Genomic DNA, 23,388 nt, shown 5'->3' with positions numbered 1-23,388 from the left:
TTTTTTTTTCTTTTTTTTTCGGAGCTGGGGACCGAACCCAGGGCCTTGTGCTTGCTAGGCAAGCGCTCTACCACTGGGCTAAATCCCCAACCCCTTACACCTCGTATTTTTTAAGACACCATTTCTCACTGGCCTGGAGATTGTTGGTTCAGCTAGTATAGCTGGCCAATGAGTGAGTTCCAAGGATCCTCTATTTCTGCCTCCCAGCACTGGGGTTACAAACACAGGCCACCATGCCTGGCTTTGTTGGTTTTTTTTTTTTTTTTTTTTTTTTTTTTTTTTTTTTTTTTAAACAAAACAACAACAACAGCAAAAGCCATAAGCTCTGGGAAACACTTTCCCGGCTCAATTCTCACCTTGAGACCCTGTAATAGTTAATCTTGACTATCAATTTGATAGAACTTAGATGCATCTAGGGGACAGAGAGATTTAACAAGGGAGGGAAGACCTTCTTTGAATATGAGCCAATTCCATGGAGCCGTGAACTAAATTTTTAAAAGTGACAGCTACTGAGCCTCACCTTCCTGCTGCCACACCCTCCCTTCTCTGACAGACTGTCTGCCTCAGTACGCCATACCTGGGCCATCCCACCTCTAACGGATTCCACGCTGTGCCCTGTGCCCATCATTGCAGAATGCCCAAGGGACAGCCTGCTGCTTCGAAGCACTTACAAAGCTTCCTCGACACACGGGGGAAAAGATACTCTGCCACACACGACTGTGCTTGGTGAAGCTTTTATTCAGGAATAATGGAGGTTTGTCATGGGAATGAACAGTACAAGAGACAATACTATTTCAGCAGGATGTCCAAGGGCCAACAGTTACCATGACGAGAGATCTACCTTCACAGACTTGATCATCCTTTTCCGCAGGTGCAGGCTGCTCTGAATGCTGGATACCCGAGTAAGCCTGGAAGCTTACATCATACCTATGTACCATGTTTCTTCCTTCCTTCCTCCTTCCTTCTTTGCTCCCTTCTTCCTTCCTCCCTCCCTCCCTCCTTCCTTTTTTTGACACAGGAACCCCCTAGGTGTCTCTGGATGTCCTGGAACTCTTATCTGATATCTACATGCCTTTGCCTCCCCGATGCTGGGATTAAAGGTTTGCACCACCACACCAGGCTTCTCCTTATTGTCTTTCAAGGCATCCTCTGCCTCCTGCTTTTTTTTTTCCTTCTGCTACCTTGGGAGTAACTGAGTGGGTAAGATGTCACAACACAACACACCACAGAGAGAGAGAGAGAGAGAGAGAGAGAGAGAGAGCGCAAGCACAGACATCAAGACTCAGTAGTACAAGGCTGCTCTCCTAAGTCCTCACTAGCTTGACCCTTCTATTTGCCCCAATCACTTTTTCCTTGGTGGACATTGACCTTCCGGGTCTCAATGAAAGAGAATCCACTTAAAAAGCACTCTGTATTCACAGGGTGTTCGTTCTGCCCCCATACCCCCTGGTAATGGAACTCTAGAGACAAAGGGCAGAGGGAGTGTGAGGCTGGGCTCGGGCCCCACCTTTGAGGTCTAGTTCAAGTCCACCCCAGCAAACAAGCCTTACAGACACACAGCAAACCATCTGGGGTGCTCCGTCTCATCCATGTCTGTCCTTCCTCGCTTGTGAGGGTGCCCATCTCAGCTTGTGTTCTCTTTCGCTATCTATCCTTAACCACCTGTGACTTCCTTCCTCATTCCTCCTGGTTCGGGCAGAGCTGCATTGCCAGGGGTCTCATGAATACCCAGTCAGCAACAGACGTGCTGACACGAGAGCAGTGGGCAAGGGGCAGCCAGACCCACTTGGGAGAATCTTAACACAACACACCAAAGACCAGAATCCTGCTTGGTGGGGGTGGGGAGAGGGTGACTGGGAAAAGCTCACAGCACTAACTACACTGTACGGATGAGTGGATGACAGCCGGGAGGTGACACAAAGGGCGGATGACGACAGCTGGACTGTACAGATCGGTGACCAGTCTGGGCAAACGGTCACACCTGTGTAAACCCCTTCTGCTCGGTAGCATAGGCTACCCTGCCCGAGGCTCCCAACGGGTGATCGGCGAATACTGAGAGCTACAGGGCGGGAGATCACACATTGTAAGTTTTCACAGGTTTGTAGAGCGGGGGAAGCAGCCCGTGGTTCTCTCGGACGATTTCCAGGTACTCGGACGGGGTGTCCAGAAAGAGGGATCCACAGCATACCTGGCAGCAACACTTGAGCCCAGTGGCCTCCGGGCTCTTGTCAGACATAGGGGAGAAGTCAAAATCAGCTACCTATGGTGAATAAAACCCCGAGGGGTGGCTACCACCCCCCTGGGAGCCTTCCCCACCAGCCTGTCCGCAGGCTCGAGAGTTCAGCAGAAAGGAGATGGGTCAGACGGGTTACCAGCTAACTGAGCAATCCTACCATCTATCACGTCTCTTCTGCGTATCATTCCCAACCATAGGATTCAGCAGGACCCCCTCTGGGCATCCTGCTCTACCTATCTTACCCTTTCCTAGATAAGGTTTGGTGGTCTAGCCTCCATCCTACAGAGTACCTACCTCCACTACGTCCTTCTGGTTAGCAGCACTCCGCACAGTCATGTACATGACGAAAACCAGCAACACGGTGATCAGTGTGGCACACGGGAAAGCAAAGACAAAAGGCTGGAAGCCTGGGAGGGAGAGAGGGAGGTTATGGGACTGGGTAGCTGGTGTTCAAAGACTGGTTCATGAGTAAAGGCAGGCACTGCCAAGCTTAAAGACCTGGGTTTGATCCCAGGAATGAACACTCCTAAAAAGAGATAACGGCCTCCACATGTGTGTCATGGCACACACATACAAGCACACACAATAGCCGGGAGGTGGCAGCCATGCACTTTTAATCCTAGCACTCGGGAGGCAGAGGCAGGCAGATCTCTGTGAGTTCAGGGCCAGCCTGGTCTATAGAACCAGTTCGGGGACAGCCAGAGCTACACACAGAGAAACCCTCTCTTGAAAAGATAAACAAAAGAAAGAAAAAGCACACCCAATAAATGAACAATAAGTGGTTTTTTTAAACTACTAATGTTGAGTGTGTGTGCACGCACTAATGGTGAGTGTGTGGATGTATTATGTGTGCAGGTGCACAAATGTGTGTGTGCAGGCGTGTGAGCGCAGGTATGTGTACATATGAAAATCGGAGCAACTTCTAGTGTTGTTCCTTGGGTTCCTTTGACTTTCTGTTTGAAAAGGGATCAAGGCTGTCACCAAGCCGGTCAGGCTGGTCAGCTCCAAGGATCTGCCTGCTTCTGCCTCCTAGTCCTAGCTTTTTACATGGATTCTGGGAGCCAAACTCTGATCCTCATGCTTGCCAGGCAGGCACTTTACTGACTGAGCTCTCTCCTCAGCCCAAAATTCTGGCTCTAAGGAAGCAAGCAGGACAGAGAACGCAGCTAAGCCCCACTGGAGACATTTTTCTCTTCTGTACACACTAAACAGGTCCACAGGAAAATCCAGCACTCAATGAGAAAGAGAGGAACTGAAGCTCTGTGCTCAACCACTTGCTGCCTGAGGACCAGAGTCCAGATACCCAGACGAGCATGGTGACTTACCTGTAGTTCCAGCCATGGAAGGTGGAGAGAGGATCACCAGATCGAATCGATACAGAGACTACCATTATTGACTAGCTCTGGGTTTGATTGAGGGAGCCTGCCTCATCGAATAAGATGGAAGGGTGATCGAGAATGGTTTTTAGGTTTTATTTTTTTCATAAATATTTAAGTGTGTGTGTGTGTGTGTGTGTGTGTGTGTGTGTGTGTGTGTGTGTGTGTGTGTCTGTGTGTGTGTGTGTGTGTGTGTGTGTTTGTGTGTGTGTGTGTGTGTCTCTGTGTGTGTGTATGTGTCTGTATGTATGTGTTTGTGTCTGTGCGTGTGTGTCTGTTTATGTGTCTCTGTGTGTGTGTATGTGTCTCTGTGTGTGCGTGTGTGTGCGTGTGTGTATGTGTCTGTGTGTGTCTCTATGTGTGTATGTGTTATGTAAGTCTATGTGTCTGTGTGTGTGTGTCTGTGTGTTTCTGTGTGTATGTGTTTGTGTCTCTGTGTGCGTGTGTGTGCGTGTGTGTGTGTGTGTGTGTGTGTGTGTGTGTGTGTGTGTATGGTAGCACAATGCCCATAGATGTCAAAAGAGCACACTGGATCCTCTGGAGCTGAAATTACAGAGGTTATGAGAGTCCCCGTGTAGGTGCTGGGAACCCAGCTCAGGTCCTCAGATCCAAGAATAGAGTGTACTTCTAACTCCTGAGCCACCGCTCCAGTGGGAGGGTGATTCTTGTTATTTTTTTATGTGTGCGAGTCTTTTGCCTGTATGTACACATGTCTGGTGCCTGTGGTGGTCAGACAGGGAGCATTAGATTTCCCTGGAATTGGAGTTGCAGATGTTTGTGAGCCACCATGTGGGTGGCTGGGAACTGAACCTGGGTCCTCTACAAAAGCAACACAGTGCTCTTAACTGATGAGCCATCTCTCCGCCCTCTCATAGGATGATCCTTAATATAAAACTCAGGGATCTACCTGGGCCTTTAACACGCACGCACGCAAAGGAAAATAAATAAAATGAAGTATGAGAACGTTAAAAATATATTCACGGGGGCTGAAGAGATGGCTCAGTGGTTTAGAGCACTGACTGCTCTTCCAGAGGTCCTGAGCTCAATTCCCAGCAACCTCATGGTGGTTCACAGCCATCTGTAATGGGATCGGATGCCCTCCTTTGGTGTGTCTGAGGACAGTGATGGTGTACTCACATACAAAAAATAAACAAATCTTTAAATATATATAAAAATACAATCTAGTTTGTAGTTGTTAGAGCGCAAAGAAACCTGGGACAAGCCTTGTTCAGTACTAGTGGCTCCTCCCAGTTCTCCCAGCACCCTTAGTACCTGTGGCTCCTCCCAGTTCTCCCAGCACCCTTAGCAACTGTGGCTCCTCCCAGTTCTCCCAGCACCCTTAGTACTTGTGGCTCCTCCCAGCACTCCTAGCCCCGCCTTCTACCCTAAACCTTTCCTTCGCAAGGGCTTCTTCCGCTTCTCTTCCTCCAGCCTGATCCCAGTCTCTTGGTCTCTTGACCCAGGCCTCCTCTCTCGGTAACCCGCTCCTTTCTTGTTCTCCCTCCCCTCTGCCCGTCATGATCTGGATTAGTCTGCTGGCCACGTTCAGCCTGGAGTCCTGCTTCTGCCTGCTTTCTCTCTTATATATCTATAGTAAAAATCTTTCCAGTGCTTTAGAAGTGGTCATGTTCTCCTCTCCTTATTTTATTTTTCCTTTCATTCGACAGTACCCTCTTGGGGCAGTTAAATTCCCTACCCCCGGCTGCGTGGGCCAGAGTCAATGAGTAGTTGATAAGAGTGAATTGTGAGTCTCCACAGTCTACACCATGAACACAGGAAGAATCCCTGTGACAGTTAGTTCCTATGTCACCTGGATTGGACTGTAAAATGCACAAAGAACATCTCTCGGGGTGTTTTCACAGATGATCGGTCCCTGAGCACGCTGCCTAATCAATGAGTTAATCTCTTGATAGACAGAACTGAAGGGGTTTCTTGGGAAATGGTGTGAGGGAGGAGGGAGGGGCCTTGGAAATGTGATGGAGATAGCCTGGGAAAACAGTCTCAGTCAAAGGATAATCTAGATCAGGCTGGCCCATGGCATGACTGTGTCTTGTTTTGTTTTGTTTTGTTTTGGAGCTGGGACTGAACCCAGGGCCTCGAGCTTGCTAGGCAAGCGCTCTACTGCTGAGCTAAATCCCCAACCCCGATTTTTTTTTTTAAAGATTTATTCATTTATCTTATGTATATGAGTACACTGTAGCTGTCTTCAGACACACCAGAAGAGGGCATCAGATTCCATGACAGATGGTTGTGGGCCACCATGAGATTGCTGGGAATTGAACTCTTGGAAGAGCAGTCAGTGCTCTTAACCGCCGAGCCATCTCTCCTGCCCCCTATGTCTTGATTCTTAAATGGCAATGTACTGACTGTGGATAGCACCGTTTCCTAATTTGGGGTGTTAAGGTGTGTAAGAGAGAAGCGTTCTCTGCTCTTGAGTATGGCTATGGTATTGACCAGCTGCTTGAGCTCCTGCCTTGACTTCCCTCAATGGCGGACCACATCCTAGATGTGCAAGCCAAAGAAATCTCTTCCTGCCCAAGTGCTTTAAATCAGGATTTCATCACAGCAACAGAGATGGAAGGAGAACGTGATGCCACCAAGGACATGAGGGCTGGGTTTTCTTCTGACGCCTTCCTGTATCTCCTTTGCCTACTTCCGGTCAGCCATTCTGTAAGCTGCCCTTTTCTCTGGTTCCCATCAGCTGTGAAGAAGCTCACCCACTCCCACCCATGTTTTTGCCCATGTTCACGATGCTGAGCAAATATGGGATAAGCTCTCAGGTAGCCGTGAGCTGCCATGTGGGTGCCAGGAATTGAACCATGGGGTAGAGTGTTAAGAATTACATTGGAAAAAAAAAAAAAAGAAAAAAAAGAAAAAAGAAGTTGGGGATTTAGCTCAGTGGTAGAGCGCTTGCCTAGCAAGTGCAAGGCCCTGGGTTCGGTCCCCAGCTGTGAAAAAAAAAAAAAAAGAAAGAAAAAAAGAAAAAAGAATTACATTGGCAGAGTTTGGTGGTGGTACTGGGTGGGTAGAGTATTGTAAATAGTATTTCGTGGAGGAAGTCAGTAGAGTGTAGGGGGTGGTATTGATGGCACCTGGTGGTAGCACTGATATCGGTCAAGTGTTGGTGGTGGGCTAGGCATTGGTGGCACACACTTATAATCCCAGCTCTCAGGGGGCAGAGGCAGGCAGATCTCTGTGAGTTCAAGGCCAGCCTGGTCTATAGAGTTCCAGGATGGCCAGGGCTCCACAGTGAGACCTTGTCTCCAGCCAAAAAGTGTTGTTGGTGGCATTAATGGGATTTGGTAGTGGTATAAAAGTCTGCAGCGTGTTAGGACGTTGGTCCAGTTTGCTAGTGGTACCTAGGTTAGTAGCGTGTTAAGGATGGTCAAGCTGGTGTTTGATGCTGGGGCTGAGGTTGACGGAGTGCCAGAGACAGTACTGGTGGAGTTGGTGGTGGGGCAGAAGTGGCAGAGTCCCATTAATGGTTTTGGTGACATTTGATGTTGGTCCTAAGGTGGGCAGAGTGTTTGGGATAATCATGGCGGAGTTTCAAGTTGGTGCTGAGAGGTGGGTTGTTGATCGTTGGTGGAATCTGGTGGTGACAATGTTGGCAGAGTGTGGATGGTGGTGGCGGCTGTAGCACTGGGTCGCTGAAATGTGAATTGTTCCTCTACCCAGGAGAACTACTTACACACTTGGTGCTGATGGGGTTGGCCTTGATGACCGAGGTAGGATCAGCCACCAAGTGGTCACCAGAGGTGGTGGCGGGGTTTTGATACCCGTATGGCACTGCACAGAAGGCAAGGTGTCACTTACTGGAGGGCCACACCTGAATCCTGTGGTACTGGTGAGCCTTGCTGATAGCATTCTCGGCACGGAAGATGAAGCAGTAGTCCCCAGGGTCCTGGAAGACGTGGGTCAGGTTAAACGACGTCCGGGTCAGCAACACAGGGTGGCACTCTCTGTCCTCCAGTGCGAGACACTGCGGCTTGAGGCCCCAGCACACATGCAGAGGTGGGCTAAAGAAGAACAGATATGCATCTTCAGAAAGGGCTGGGTAAGGAGCAGGAGCCCTGACAGGACAGGGAAGCTAAGTAGGGCAGAAGTTTCGAGTCCTCTCTATACAGCCTGCCCTGTTCCGAGCGATGGTTCAGAGTCCAACGACCACTTTAGTAGGACGTAGACTTGCCATGGAAACAAACCCCAGAGCACGTCTGTGCCAGGGTTTCTAGGCTGGGTTAATTAAGGTGGGAAGACCCACCCTGAATGTAGGGAGCATCGTTCAGTGTGTTCCAGCCCTGGACTAAGTAAAAAGCAAAAGCAAGCGGGCCACTGGCATTCATCACCCTCTGCTTCCTGACTGTGGACGCCGTGTGATCAGCCATTTAAAGTCCTTCTCTAGGCCTCCCTCTAGTAACTATTAATCTCCATTGGGGGCTTCTGCTACTCAGTTCCCTGATAAAACACATACAACTTTTACATTTATAATAAACCTTATGCACTAGAGCCCGGCAGATGTCTACCCGTAAGTTATTAGAATCTACTTCCCTATCCACAGGGATAACTCACCACGGTCCATCTGGGCAGCTCTTAACTCCAATTGGCTGGCCCTCGTGGCCGTGTTTTCATGACTCACCGACCCCGTGGCTGCTTCTCCACCCTCCACCTTCTCTTCTTTCATGGTCCTGCCTCAGACCCCAAGCCTGGGAACTGAAAGCCACCTGTCTCTCTGCTGCCCCTTGGCAATTTTATTCAACTAATAGTTTTCAATTAAGGAACAAAACCACATAGCATTACTTGAAGTGTGTACGGGTTCCCTCATCCCTGGGGGCAACCAAGCCTTGAGCATTACGATACATAACAAAAGACCAAACATCAACAATTACCTTTTTTTTTTTTTTGTCTAAATTTAAAAAAGGCTCTTTTATAATAATAAACAACATACAATAGGAACAATTGTGAACAGTAATAAAAATTACTGGGGTTGAGGATTTAGCTCAGTGGTAGAGCGCTTGCCTAGGAAGCGCAAGGCCCTGGGTTCGGTCCCCAGCTCCAAAAAAAAAAAAAAAAAAAAAAAAGTCCAGTCTGTTTGTATTCAGCAGTATTTTATTTTCTATCCTATCTCGGCGAGTTCAAGATTCTGCATTTAAATCAATTTCTTTTTTTAAAAAGATTTATTTATTTATCATTTAAGTACACTGTAGCTATCTTCAGACACACCAGAAGAGGGCATCAGATCCCATTACGGATGGTTGTGAGCCACCATGTGGTTGCTGGGATTTGAACTCAGGACCTCTGGAAGAGCAGTCAGTGCTCTTAACCACTGAGCCATCTCTCCAGCCCACCCCCTCTTCTTTTCAACTCCCTTTTCCTTACCTAAGGAAGAAAGAATTATGGTCTTCCTATCCAAGACTATAATTATTTGTAATAATCCCCTAAAATGACAGCCTATCTATACCTCATAAAATGACCCAAACCATCTGTCCCGATTAGGATTAGGACAACGGTTTGCTTGTAAGGTTTGTACATTGCAGAGTGGAAGACCAGGAGGGCGGCCTGGCTCACCTCTGGGGATGCTGAGATGCTGAGACCTGCTGTTCCAGCTCCCCGATTGATCCTGCCTCAAACTGATACTGTTTCCAGAGAATTGCTTCTAGACCAGCTTCGGAAAAGACTGCTAATTCCAGATAACCTTGGTTCATCCAGCCTTTCGGACTGCTCCAGTTGGGACTTCAATTAAGCCCTCAACTCTCTCAGCGTACAAAAACTGGACGACAAATGCTACAACTGGCTTTCTTATATTTTTGGTTGTGAGCCTAGCCTTTAACGGCTGAGCCATCTCTCCAGCCCATACAACTGGCTTTCTTAAGCCTAACCATTTTGGTAATTTTCTTGGGCTCACAAACAGGAAAAGTGAGCAGAGAGGCCAAAGACAGAGGAAGAGAAGTTAAGTTAGGGACTGGCACTCAAAACCTCCATGGTGACATGTGGATACCAACATTTTTCACCCTATCAAAGTTTGCTTAGCTTTTCAGAGTCCACCTCACTGCCACCTCCTCCATGAAGCCTTCCCCATCTTCCTCATTCAGGAAGAGCTCATCCTTCCCCCTCCCCCCCACCCCGTGCCATCTGAGCACTGTTCTGTCTCTGGCACTGTCTAGTGTTGTGTACAGCCCTCTGCATCACCAGCCTGGGGTCTCCTTAGGGTCCCAGGCCAACTTTTCTTGCATCTGGAATGGCTGATGTTGAGGTGTATTACTTAATTTTTTTCATGGCTGTAACAAGTTGCCCGAGGCAGCAACTTAAGGCAGGAAGGGGTTTCTCTGGGCTGACAATTCATGGTGGGGAGGTGTTGATCTTTTGCTATGTACTGTAATGCTAAATATTGCCTCCCCTAAGGGCCTGGTTGTCCCCAGTGATAAGAGAATCCCCATAGACTTCTAGTAATGCACCAGTTCAGGGTACATGATTGTAAGGCAAAAACTGTGGGCTCTAGTAAATGTTTAAGGAGATCCCCTTTTATCCTCATGTGCCTATGCACAATTGGTCTCGTGTGGACTGGAGCTATGGCTCAGTGGCTAAGAGCACTTGATGCTCTTGTAGAAGACCCCGGTTCCACCCCCAGCACCCACACAGCAGCTCACAACCATCTGGAACTCCAGTTCTAGGGGACTGGACGTCCTCTTCTGATCTCCCAGGGCATCAGGCACACATATGGTGCACAGACATACATGCAAGCAAAATACTCATACATGTAAAATAAATCTAAAACCATTTTTACAAATAAAATATTATGAGAGGATAATACATATAATTTGGTGGGCATATGATAAAAATCAGGGTGCATTATGGGAAGGGATTTATTGTGCTGGGAAAAACGAATATATGATCTAACCTATCAATTAAAGTAGAGAACTGACTGGACTATGCTTGTTAATAAGCAGCCCCTCCTGCTTTTAAACTCCATAAAGAGAGATGCCAGGCTGTAACCTGGGACCCTTGAACACTCTTACTCCATTGTTGCCTGCTGCATAGCTTGTCAGTGTCTCGGTCTGATCCAGAGGTGTTCAACCTTCCTAATGCTGCAACCCTTTAATACTGTACCTCATGTTATTGTGACTCACAGGTTGAGAACCCAGTGTTCTAATCCGTGCAGTCGCTTAGTTCTGAATAGCTCTTAGTTCTTTTAGAAATCTATGCCAGCCCTTATTTTTAATTATTTGGCTAAGAGACCAAGAACCTGGGAACACGTAGTACAGAGCCTGTTCTCTCCTAGTTCACAGCTATGGGACAGAATAGCACTACCCTTCCTCTAGGCTCTTTAAGAGACAGAGTAGGCTCTGTGGCATCATTGGTAGTATAGGGAGGCCACAAAACATCCATACAACACTCTGAGGGTTCACTCACCTCCCGAGGAAGTTCATGGTCATTGTCAGCTTTTGGAATGTCTGCATGAGGGTGGGCCCCGAAATCTGGATGCCTTGAAGTGTCTCTGTAAGGAAGGAGGAACCCATTAAATCCAGTGGCTGAGGATTGACACAAGATGCACAGCCCCTTAGGCTGCATAGCCACCTCCATGTCCTTGCCTCTGTTCCTGATGCTGGCTCAGAGGGAGGCAACTGGAGAAGCAAACAAGAGCCAACTCTCTCACCCACTGTCATTACACCACTGACTTTGCTACATGAAAAGTACCAGCCATTACCAAGGGAAGGAAATGTTCACAAGGCCTGGAGAGACACCTTGTCTGGTAACCTAGTTAGTTATCTCTGTCAACTTGACTCAGCCTAGAATCACCTGAAAGGGGAGTCTCAACTGAGGGATTGCCAGGATTCAGATTGGCCTGTGACCATGTCAGTGATGGATTATCTTGATTCCTAATTGATGTGGGAGGACTCAGTCCACTGTGGGCACCACCATTCTCTAGGCAGGCAGTCCTGGGCTGTATAGGAAGCTAGCCAAGCATGAGTTGGTGAGTGAGCTGACACTCAGCAGTCTTCCATAGTTTCTGCTGTACTTCCCGGGTTGCAGGTAATGATTTGTGGACTAGCAAGCAGTCCTGCCTTCAGGTTCCTGCCTTGAGTTCTTGCCCTGACTTCTCTCAGTGATAGATTGTGACCTGGAGCCTAGGACAGAGAAAACTTTTCCTCCTCTGAGTTGCTTTTGGTCAAAGTGTTTTTATCCTAGCCACAGAGATCAAAATAGAACAGTTGGTGAAGACTAGACCTGAATTCCACCCTCGGCATCTCGAAATCCCAGAGCTGGAAAAGTGAAGATGTTCAGATCCCTGAGAGTCACTGGCTAGCCAGACAAGGTGAGCTCCAGGCCAATAAGAAACACTTGCTTCAAAAGAATGTTGTTAAGCCAGGACAGGTGGTTCCTTCCTTTTATCCTAGCACTTGGAGACAGAGGCAGGGGGATCTCTGTGAGTTCCAGGCCACTCACGGCTACACTGTCAAGAACAATCATTAATTTTTTTTTTCTTTTTTTCTTTTTTTCGGAGCTGGGGACTGAACCCAGGGCCTTGCGCGCTTGCTAGGCAAGCGCTCCACCACTGAGCTAAATCCCCAACCCCAACAATTATTAATTTTTAAAAGGTGGACTGGCATCTGAAAACTCAAGGTTTTCTTCCTGACCTCCACATGCAAATGCACACATGTGTATACCCCACCTGTACACATGTGTTAAGTGTGGGCTCAGATGCACACACACACACACACACACACACACACACACAAAGAAATCTCTGAAAGCCATCCAAAGTCGGGTAGCTAGACAGAGGCTTCCCACTCTCCATAGCCAGCTTTGACCTAAACTGTATTGACTGGGGAACAAGGAGCATCAAGGGTCAGCTCTGTTGCATGACAAGTGTCTGGTCAAGCTCAGGCTCTGGGGGACAGGGTAGCCTGAGCTCAAATGCCAGAGTGTGGCTGCCTGTGGCCTTTGGCAGACTCTCTGAAGTAGACATGAGGGTGGAGATGGCTCTGAGGATACCCCTTCAAGAGCAGCCCGGTGCTAGCCTGGAGTCACCTGGATCTGGAAGGAGCGTTGTCTGGGACTCCTTGGGTGGAGCCAAATGGGCAGGAGACCTACCCCGCAGCCTTAAAGATGTTGAGAAGTCACCAGTCTTCTGTATGATGCCCTTCGTGGTGTCTGGCTTTATCTGCTCCCATTCTGCCACCACCCTGACTTTCACCGTGAAGGTTCCAGGGCTCGAATAGTTGTAATACACCACAGAGTTGTCCGTTATCAACATGGTCCTATGAGGTGACAAGGAGAAGGGACAGAAATGTCACTGTTTCCCCTTTTGGTAATTCGGAAGTGAATCCAACAAGGCCTCATGGAAACGACGCCTGTCATGACTTGGGAAGCTGAGGCAGGAGGATCTTAAGTTCAAGACCAGCCTGGGCTATACAGACAAGCTCCGTCTCAAAAATCAAAACAAGCAAACAAGATTCTTAGCTCTTAAATTTGAAGTTGTCGGTTCTAGCTTTCTGGTTCTGTTTGTTTGATTTTGCCTTTTGAGGTAGAGTCGTATGAGCCTGGACTAGCCTTGGGCTCACGCCATAGTCCAGAATGTTCTGAGCCTCCCGCCCACACCTCTGGAATGACAGGCCTGTGCCACCTACCAGGCTTTCGGTCTTTCTTAGGGTTGGAAAAACACTCAGTGGTTAAAACCATATACTACTCCTATAGAGGACCTTGGTTGGTTCCCAAAACCCACGTTGGGCAGCTCACAGCCACCTATACCTACAACCCTAGCTGATCTGTCACCTTCCTCTGGCCTCTAAGGGCACCTGGCACTCATATGCACATAGCAATACACAGATATAATTCACACGATTCACACGATTAAGAAGAATAAAAATAAACTTTGGGGGGGGGGGAACCCCAAGGCCAGGAGGTGGTGGCACACGCCTTCAATCCCAGGACTCAGGAGGCCGAGGCAGGCAGGCAGATCTCTGAGTTTGAGGCCAGCCTGGTCTACAGAGCAAGTTCCAAGACAGCCAGGCAGCCAGGGCTACAAAGAGTAACCCTGTGTTAAAAAAAAAAAAAAAAAAAAAAAAAAAAAGAGAAGAGGAAGAACAATTAAAACTACAAACTTGAGGTTAATAAGATGGCTTAGTGAATAAAGGTACTTGATACCAAGTCCAGTGACCAGAGTCTGATTGATTTCCCAGGGTTCAAGTGAAATTGTCCTCTGCCCTTCACACACTGACAAAGACAGGTTTTTTTTCTTTTTGTAAAGAGTAAATAGCTGGTCCTGGTGCCCCACCCCTCTAATCCCCCAGAGGCGCCGGATCTATTTAATGAGTTCTTAGGGCAGCTCAGGTTACCTACTGAGACCATGCAGGGGGTGGAAGGAGAGGAGAAGCGGGGCTGGAAGGAAGGGAGAGAGGGAGAAAGGGAGGGAGAGAAAATAAACGCATACCCGTCTCCGAAGTCCCATCGGTAGAAGAAAGAAGCTGACTTGAAGAAGTCGCTCGGGTCATGGAGGAGAAAGGACAGTCTAAGGCTTCTCTTGGTGATGTAGGAGTTCGGCCAAGACAGGGAGGTGTTCTGGGTAACGACTAGGTTTCCCACCAGGGACTCTGAGAAAGACCAAGGGAGAGTGAGTGCTCATAGGAAGGAGCCTGAGTGTCACCTTGGACTGGAGCACAGCAGCCACTCCCTGGCTCAGCCTCCTCCAGCGGTCAGAACCGTGTGCAGTGGGGGACCCCACGAATCCTCCACCACCGAGATGTCCCAGTCACCCCCTGCTGGCAGGGACTCACAGCAGGCATTGAGTGCTTTACCTGCACCCCTGCTCCCACCTCCGTTTCACAGGGAGACCCACCAGGAAGAAGCACGAAGTCCGGTGCAGGACAGGACGCCCACACTTGTAATTCTAGTACCTGGGAGGCTGGGGCAGGAGGATCAAGAGTTCATTCATCCTTGGCTACGCAGTGAGTTAAGAGGTCAGCCTGGGGGCAACAAGGGGCCTCATCTCAAAACAAACAAATACATTCGCCTCAGAATTGAACGCATACAAGACGATTTTTGCTGTTGTCATTGGACTCTAAGCAATACAGCCTAACGGTTACTTAATACGATGTAGCAGACACCAAAGGGGCATAAGGAGATAATTTTAAGGATGGAGGAGGGGCTGGGATGGGGCTCAGTTGTGAAGCAGCTGCCTAATACTCAGGCTCTGAGGTCCATCATCCCAACACACATACACACACACACACACACACACACACACACACACACACACACACACACACAAAGGGGGGGTGGACGTGGGGGGGTAGAGCTGGAGAGATGCTCTGCAACTGTAGCTCTGAGGTACCTGGCGCCCTCTTCTGGACTCCATGGCAACTGCATCCATTGACACTAGCAGAGCGTAGGGATGAGTTACGTACTTCTGTGCTTGCTTCGATTTCGATAATAATTTTTTTTTGCAAGCACGAGCATTTTTGATCAGGGCATTAATAAACCCACTGTAAAGGGTCGTGGTTAACAATTACGAGAACTAGAGCTATTGAGATGGCTCTTACCATCTCAATAGGCAAAGGCACCTACCATCAAGGCTGCTGATACGAGTTCAATCCCCAGGTCCTACATAGCAGAAAGAGAAAATCAACTCCTGCAAGTTGTCCTCTGACCTCCACATGAACACCAGGGCACGGGTACCCATGTGCATATACACCCTCAGTAAATAAATAGTAAGTAAATGTAGGAAAAGGGACTTAAATAGCCCCATAAATCAGCTGTGTGTCATAGGATATGCCTATAATCCTGGCACTGAGGAGACTGAGGCAGAAGGATCTCCTCGAGTTCAGAGCCACCCTGGGCTCTACAGAAAGAATTCCTCCCACACCGGAAAAAAAGGCACACAGATTGCTGGGCTCAGTGGTGCACACCTTTGATCCCAGCACTGGGGAAGCAGAGGCAGGTTTATCTCTGTGAGTTCCAGACCAGCCTGGTCTACAAAGCGAAAAAAATTTCAGGACAGCCAGGGATGCACAGAGAAACCCTGTCTTGGAAACCAAAAACCAAAAACCAAAGAGACAGATTATTTCAGTGTCTTTAGTCAGTCCCCTAAGAGTTGTGTTTTCACTTTTTGATATTGTCGTCTTGTGCATAAATAATTGCCTAAATGAAGGCTTACTTCCCCAACACAAACTCACTCCCACGGCGAACCCCAGGGGGCTCTAGATCTGAACCCAGGTCCCCTGCAAGAACTGTAAGTGCCCTTAACCCCCGAGCCATCTCTCCAGGCCTTGGTCCTTCATTTGTTTTATTTTTATTGTTGCACACAGATGAGTGTATTGCCCGTGTGTGTGTGTGTGTGTGTGTGTGTGTGTGTGTGTGTGTGTGTGTGTGTGTGCCCCGCTGCCTCAGGAGGTCAGAAACGGTGTCAGATCACCTTGGGCTAGAGTTACAGGCAGTGGTAAGCTGCCGTGTAGGTGCTGGAAATCAAATCAGGGTTGTCTTCCAGAGCGACCAGTGCTCTTAGCCGCTGAGCCAGCTCTCCAGCCCTCCTTCTTTTTAAATGAAACGTTTGAATTACATTTATCTATTTATTTAGAGTGTTTGTGTGTGTGTGAGTGTGTGTGTGAGTGTGTGTGTGAGTGTGTGACTATGTGAGTGTGTGAGTATGTGAGAGAGTGCGTGTGTGAGTGTGTGTGTATGTATGAGTGTCTGTGTGTTTGAGTGTGTGTGTGTGATAGTGTATATGTGAGTGTGTGTAAGTGTGTGAATGTGTGTGTGAATGTGTGTGACAGTGTGCGTGTGAGTGTGTGTGTGTCTGTGTGTGAGTGTGTGAGTGTGTGTGTGTCTGTGTGTGTATGTGTGTGTGTCTGTGTGTATGTGGAGAGTGTGTATGTGTGAATGTCTGTGTATTTAAGTGTGTGTGTATGTGTGTGTGAGTGTGTGTGAGAGTGTGTGTGTCTGTGTGTATGTGAGTGTGTGTGAGTGTGTGAATGTGTGAGTGTGTGTGACGGTGTGTATGTGAGTATGTGTGAGAGTGTGTGTGTGTGAGTGTGTGTGTGTGTGTGTGTGTGTGGTGTGTGTGTGTGTGTTGAAGTCAGAGGATTAACTTGCAGGAGTGGATTCTCTCCACGTGGGTGCTAGGGATCAAACTCGGTTTTTCAGGCTTCGCAGCGAGCACCTTTACCTGCTGAGCCATCTTGTCAACCCTATTTTCTGAGTCTTTTTAACTTCATGAACAACCAACAAAGAATCTATGCCTGCAGTTTGCATCTATTTGATTACCGTCAGCAATCGAGGCTGGATATTTTTCTCTGCACAAGGAGCTTCTTGGTAACGGGAAATGGCTCAGTTGGTAAAGTGCTTGCCTTGAAAATATGAAAACCTGAATTTGATCCCAAGAACCCAGATTTTAAGAGAAAAAAAAAACAAACAAAAACCTAGATTATAGTGGTGGATTTGTAATCTCAGTGCTGGGGCTCGCCGGCCAGCCAGTTTAGTCTCATTAGTGAACTCCAGGCCAAACGAGCGGTCTTGTCAAAAAGAGAAAAGTGGATGCTGCCTGAAGAACCACAGAGGCTGTCTTCTGGTGTAGAAACACACGGGTCAGTATGTGCATATGCGCACTCGTGCACGCACAAGTGTACGTGTGTACACTGGTACATACAAGCACAAGATTTGAAGGCAGGCCTGCTGTTATAGCTCAGCAGGAAGCATTTGTTCCCTCACGGTGTTTGAGGCCCTCCCTGGGTTGCACACATGAAAGAGTTTGAAAGCAAACAGGTGAACAAGAAAGACCCTCAGAGATGCTCACCTTTAATGGGGAGAACCAGAGCACTCCTGGCTAACGGCTTGCACATCCAGCAGTCTACAGCAGTGACCCAGACAGAGACTGGGAAGTCCCCGGGCACACTGCCCACCACGCGGATGGTCGAGGTTAGATTCTTCTCAGTCTTGGCAGTGAGTGTCAGAGGCGTGTGGATCCAGTGGAAACGGTAGAGGTGGGCATCTGCAGGCAGGACCAGGCTGCCATTGTCCTTGACCACCAGGCTGGCTGAGATGGTCACTTCGGTGCCCATGGTAGCAGGACCATCAGTAGTAAGACTAAGGTTATAGAGACCTAGGAGACACATGCGGGCCAGGGTTCAGGAAGATGACAGGAATCCTTCCGCTATCTTTCCAATCATCAATTAAGCATTCTGTCTCTCAGTCACCACAGCCACAAGTGTTTAACAAGGATGTGGGGTTACTGGTCAGTATTCAGCAGGCACATAGAGCTTGCTTGGGCTGGGGGGGCGGGGCAGGGGCGGGGACTAGGGCCATAGCTTAGTAGGTAGAGTGCTTGCCTAGAGTAAATGAAGCTCTGGGATTTATCCCTTTCATTCTACAAACCAGGGTGGCAGACAGCCATAATCCTAGTACTCAAAAGGTGGAAATGGGAAGTCCAGTAGTTCAAGGCCATCCTCAGCTACATAGTGAATTTTAGGCTAGCCTGTACTATACAACCCTAACCCTTAACCCTAACCCTAAGTCTGTTTGTTTTTGTTTTGTTTAATAAAATAACAAAAGAAAGAAAAGAGAAAAGAAAGAAAAAATAATATAATAAAAGCCAACGGTCCCAAGCTTCAGTCACAGGCCTCTGGCTTTCCCTTTTCTGGGCACACCCCGTCACTGACATCGCCACTCTATTCCATTTCAAGGGGTTCCGCGTGCAGTCATGCGGATTTCTGCTCCAGCCTGGCCCTGACTGTATGTCCCAGCTTCCAGCAGGCGACCTAATGGGGGCGGGCCTAGAGTCACATCTGGGCAACTTCCACTTGGAAGCCAGCCACTTAGACTTCTTGTGGGAGGAGCACAGTAGCGAAGCGCTTTAATTCCGAGACTGGCCAAGGCCAGTGGATTTCTGTGAGTTTGTGGCCAGCTTGGTTTACAGAATGAGTTCTAGGCTAGCCGGGGCTACATAGTGAGACGCCATCTTTAAAAAAAGAAAAGAAAAGAAAAGAAAAGAAATAGTTTCCACTCTTCAGGATGCTTTGGCTCTCTGACCTCAGAGCTTCCATATATGCTTGCTCGGTGGAGAAAGCCTGACGCCAAGCCTGACGACCTGAGTCTGATTCCTGGGTGTGCAAACATTCTACTGTAAACAAATCTAGCAGTAAAAAGGATGCCCCTTCACCTCCTGGTGCACGGTAAGTCTTTCAGGGACTTCTCCTGTGCCCTGGCCCCTCAGTGCTCTCCTGACAGGCTGGGGACACCACTGTCACTGACCACCAGCACATGGAATGAAGATTTCTCCTTCTTTTCCGTTGCACTTTTAATTCCCGGAGGACAAAGGTCATGCATATGCCTCTCTCTCATGCACAGCCAAGTGCCTAATATGTAATAAGGAGCTGGGGACACGGCTCTGCGGTTAAGAGTGCTTGCTGCCCAGGCATGAGAACCCGAGTTCAATTCCTCAGACCCACTTAAAAAGCCAGGCACAGCCTGACAGTGGTAGCACAGACCTTTATTCCCAGCACTCAGGAGGCAGGGGCAAAGGCAGGCAGATCTCTTGAATTCAAGGCCAGCCTGGTCTACAGAGTGAGTTCCAGGACATCAGGATAACCTGGGCTACATAGAAGCCCTGTCTCAAAAACACAAACAAACAAAAAACAAAACAAAACAAAACAAAGAAGCCAGGCATGGTGATGTCCACCTGTCCCTATACTTGGGCAGCAGGCTAGGAAGATCTCTGGAGCTGGCTGATCTGTCAGACTAATGGGATCAGCAGGCTCCACTCTCTACTGAATTGTTTAAATTGAGTTAAAAACCAAGAAACGGGTCTCAGGGTAACATTAGCAAAAACCCCAAGTGTTTAACTCCGACTATATGTTGTTATTGGTCAATAGGAGGCAGTGCCGGAGGTGGAGAGAATCTGAGGAAGACATCCCAGGTCAGCCTCTCACCTGCACGCATGCGCATGCACAAGCTGTATAATAGGTGTTCGGTGGTTCCTCTGAGCCACGTGACTCCTGGAGAGGAAGACGTAGCCTAAAGTCCAGGCCGCTTGGCACTGTCCTAGAAGACGGTTCACCTGGGGATTACTGACTGAACCCCTTCTATGTGCCTCGCCCCCACAGGTGCTGGGGTTACTCGTAACGGAAGGGCATGCTCCCTCTCTGAGCGTGTTCACAGGACACTGGCTGGAGTCTTCGGCAAAACCAAGAGAAGGGTCTGTCTGTAAATGTGCCATTTACCTCACAACAGAATTATCAATCCCCACTGAGGACCTGGGCTTCTGCACATTCTGTTCCCTGGCCCCCACGTCTCCGTTATGAATTCCTTTCCTTCAAATGTATTTGTTGAGTTATAAAGCTGTTTGAGTCAAGATGCTAAAGGCATGGGCTACTACTGCCGTCCAAAATGCCACGGGGTTGAGGGTTTAATATCGTCAAAATGGTGAGATTTGGTTTACTTTTAATTTTGAGACAGATTTCTCGCTCTATGCAGTCCCAACTGTCCTGGAACGACCAATGGAGACGGAGCTGGTCTTGAACTCACAGAAATGCAGTTATGTCAGTTGCCGTGGCTCCTGCTGCCACCCACGTCTTCCTTCCCGGATAGGATCGACTGTACTTTTGAATTGCGAGCTGAAATAAACCCTTCCTTCCTTAGTCTGCTTTTGTCAGGTATTTTACACGTATCTGTTTTTCGTGTGTGTGTGTGTGTGTGTGTGTGTGTGTGCGCGCGCGCATACGTGTGCACGTAGCAGGGCTCAGGTTTTTCCCTCTAATATATGGGTTCCAGGAATCAAATTCAAATTCAGGTCTTCGGCTTATCCCCCCCCACCCCCCGGGGTGTTTTTTCAGATCACACAGTACCCAGGCGAATATGCAATACAAAAGGCACGGGCTACTATTGTTATTCTCCGGGCTATTATCCCTCCCTCCTGTAGGTAGGCAGCATTTTCCTTTTCTCCAGGACTCTCCGTCTCCCCCCACTTCCACCTTCCTTCCTCCCTCCCACTCGAGTTGAGGAGGAACGAGGACCAGAGTGAGGCTCTAAGGTGGCAGGGGCGCTAAGCCGCCTCTTAATTGCCATCCTGCATCTGCAGTGAGATCGGGCTGACGCAGATCTGTTGCCATGGAAACGGAGCTGCTGGCTGGAGAGGGAGGACCTGCTGACGACGTTGTTGCAAATGGTTGCCCAGCTCCCAAGAACTCCCACCAGCCGTGCCTGGAGGAGACCACAACGGTCTTAAAGAACAGAAGCTGGGCTAGAGAGATGATGACTCGGTGTTTAAAAGCCCTTGCTTTGAGCACCTAGGTTCGGTTCCTGGTGACTACTATGGACAGCTCATACCTGTCTGCGACTCCAGATCCTGGAGATCCAATGTCCCCTTACAGCTTTCACAGGCATGCATGCACATGTGAACATTACGTTCACAGACAGATGTGCACCCACACAAGTTGGAATAAATTTAAAAATTAAAAAGAAATTAAGAGCAGAAGCGGGTTGGGGATTTAGCTCAGCGGTAGAGCGCTTGCCTAGCGAGCGCAAGGCCCTGGGTTCGGTCCCCAGCTCCGAGAAAAAAAAAAAAAAAAAAAAAAAAAGAGCAGAAGCTGCACCAGACACGAAGTGGAATGTCTTTCACGCACTTGAAAGACAGATGCAGACCTCTGGGAGTTCGAGGCTAGCTTGGACTACACGAACTGATTCCATGCCAGGTGGGGCTATTTAATGAGACCTAGGCCCAGTACTTCCTCAAGTGTGGTGGTACACACCTATAATCCCACAACGCTGGAGGTGAAGCTGAGGATTAGAAATTCAAGGTCCGGGTTGGGGTTTAGCTCAGTGGTAGAGCACTTGCCCAGCAAGCACAAGGCCCTGGAGTCGGACCCCAGCACAAAAAAAAAAAAAAAAAAAAAAAAAAAAGAAAGAAAGAAATTCAAGGTCATTCTTGGCCATATGAGTTTGAGAACAGCCTCTGAGGTTACATGAGACCATGTCTTTAAATAAGGGGGGGGGGATCTGGACCCTTTTCAAGGTGACACTACCCTCCTTCCTTGGCCTTGGTTTTCCTACGTGGTTTCCGGGCTCCATTGTTTTCCCATGATACACGTGGAGCCCTGGAACATTCTAGAAAATGATTGCTGTGGCCTTTTCACACAGCGTATGTGGGCAGGCACAAAACCTTTGCCAAACAAATGGTCTAAATAACTCAAAAATCTGCCTGCCTCTGGGATTAAAGAGGTGCTGTGAGGAGGATAAGGAGTTCTAGCCCAGCCTGGGCTACATAAGACCCCATCTGGAAAAAAAGGGGGGGGTTTGAATTGGTGACATATGCTTATAATCTCAGCACTGGGGTAGCTAAAGCAGGAGGGTACATGTTAGAGGGTGTAATTCATGAAGACCCTGTCGCAAAATAAATATAGTGTGATATAGTGGCAATGCCTTAATCCCAGCAATGGGGAGCCTGAGGTAGCCAGATCTCTGGATTCAAGGCCAGGATGGTCTACAGAATGGGTTCCAGATCAGCCAGGGCCACACAGAAAAATCCTGCCTTAAAATAATAAATAAATAAATAAATAAATAAATAAATAAATAAATAAATAAATAAATGGTTGTGTATTTCTTGTAATCTAAATTACATACCTTCTAGACCCAGGGTGTCCATTTCTGGATGAATTTTTATGTTGGATTTCCAGGAGCAGGGGTGGGGGTGGGGTGGGGGTGGGGGTGGGGTGGGGGTGGGGGGGGGGGGTGGGGCTGTTGCAGGTGATTTAAAAAAAAAATGCAAAATTCCCACAAAATCCTCTAATTCATGCTTAAAAAGCAGGTGGTTTTTTGTTTTTTTGTTTAATTTTCTTCGTGGCTCTGCTGTTCTCACAAATCTACGCCAGGTCCCCTATTCCCCCACCACTCTTTTAATGGGTGCGTGTGCTGTGAGGAATGACTTTTTTTTTTTTTTTTAGCTGCTCACAACCCACTGGTCTCAGGCAATTCTCGAATCTGAGTCGTTTGTTATTCCTAAAATGGGGTAGGAAGGTTGCTGTTGGTCTTTTCATCACGGAGAGATGGGTCCCCGGTGAGCCTTGGAAAAAAAGCTGTCGGCTCAAGATCCCATTAAAAAAATCATTCCCAGGGAGGAAATGGCAGACTGGCCTCCTAGGCTGTGGATTAGCACCCGTGCCACCCCTTAGCCAACGCAATCACGGTGGAAATCTCTAGAAAAAAGGTGACATCTTATAACGAAAGCGCTACCCCATGCAGGCAAGGGGGCGGTTCCCCCTCGGGATGGCTGAGGCGCGATGGCCTCTCTCAGCCCACCGGGACCTCCCTGCATGCATTCATACTCCCTATTCCTCCCCTAGTGAGTACCAGTCTCAAGCATCGGGATGAATATATTTCCCAGGGCAGAATGATGGAGGCAGGCATCGAAGGGAAGCAGGGCGACACCCCCCAAGTGCCTGGGTGACTTCTGGGCAGAGGAGCAGAACGCACCGAGTCATCTCGTTGGCTTAGGTTCTGGATAGTACTGGATAGCTCCAGGCAGGCTCTTGCTTACTTACCTGCTGCCACCCTCGCCGGGCCCAAGGGCAGGACACAGGCGAAGCAGAAGACGAGGACGAGGTCCGACCAGACGCTGGTGGCCTTGGCCATGGCGCAGCGTGGAAAGCGAGGGGCGCCGGACGGATGCTCAGGGAGCTGGGCTGGAGCTCCGCAGTGGCGGCTCCGTCTGGTTGTGCGTAGAGACGCAGCAGCGCTCGCCTGTCCCCGCCTGCAGCCACCTCCGCCCACACAGCCCTCCTCGAGAGTCCCTCC

General features: G+C 48.7%; 1 protein-coding gene across 1 annotated transcript; it reads right to left on the bottom strand.

The window, feature by feature from the left end:
• Positions 1-718: 718 nt before the first annotated feature.
• Tmem130 (transmembrane protein 130) lies at positions 719-23,334 on the bottom strand. Its single transcript, XM_032886741.1, has 8 exons — positions 23,136-23,334; positions 17,399-17,704; positions 14,042-14,201; positions 12,703-12,869; positions 11,020-11,104; positions 7,429-7,631; positions 2,531-2,643; positions 719-2,224 (listed from the first exon to the last, which is right to left on the bottom strand). The coding sequence occupies exons 1-8, from the start codon at positions 23,224-23,226 to the stop codon at positions 2,075-2,077; spliced, it is 1,275 nt and encodes a 424-aa protein (XP_032742632.1). The 5' UTR covers positions 23,227-23,334; the 3' UTR covers positions 719-2,074.
• Positions 23,335-23,388: the final 54 nt, after the last annotated feature.

Source organism: Rattus rattus, chromosome 16 (assembly GCF_011064425.1).
Source record: "Rattus rattus isolate New Zealand chromosome 16, Rrattus_CSIRO_v1, whole genome shotgun sequence".
NCBI classification, from domain to species: domain Eukaryota; kingdom Metazoa; phylum Chordata; class Mammalia; order Rodentia; family Muridae; genus Rattus; species Rattus rattus.
The sequence above is the reverse complement of the archived record's forward strand: the minus strand, read 5'-3'. Positions and strand labels throughout refer to the sequence as shown.

Bases quoted from the DNA above. Each gene is read 5' to 3' on its own strand.
- Tmem130 (XM_032886741.1), bottom strand. From the start codon at position 23,226: ATGGCCAAGGCCACCAGCGTCTGGTCGGACCTCGTCCTCGTCTTCTGC. The intron at 17,705-23,135 runs GTAAGTAAGCAA...TGTGTCTCCTAG, and splicing joins CCCGGCGAGGGTGGCAGCAG to GTCTCTATAACCTTAGTCTT. The intron at 12,870-14,041 runs GTATGCGTTTAT...GTCACCTCATAG, and splicing joins CGATGGGACTTCGGAGACGG to GACCATGTTGATAACGGACA.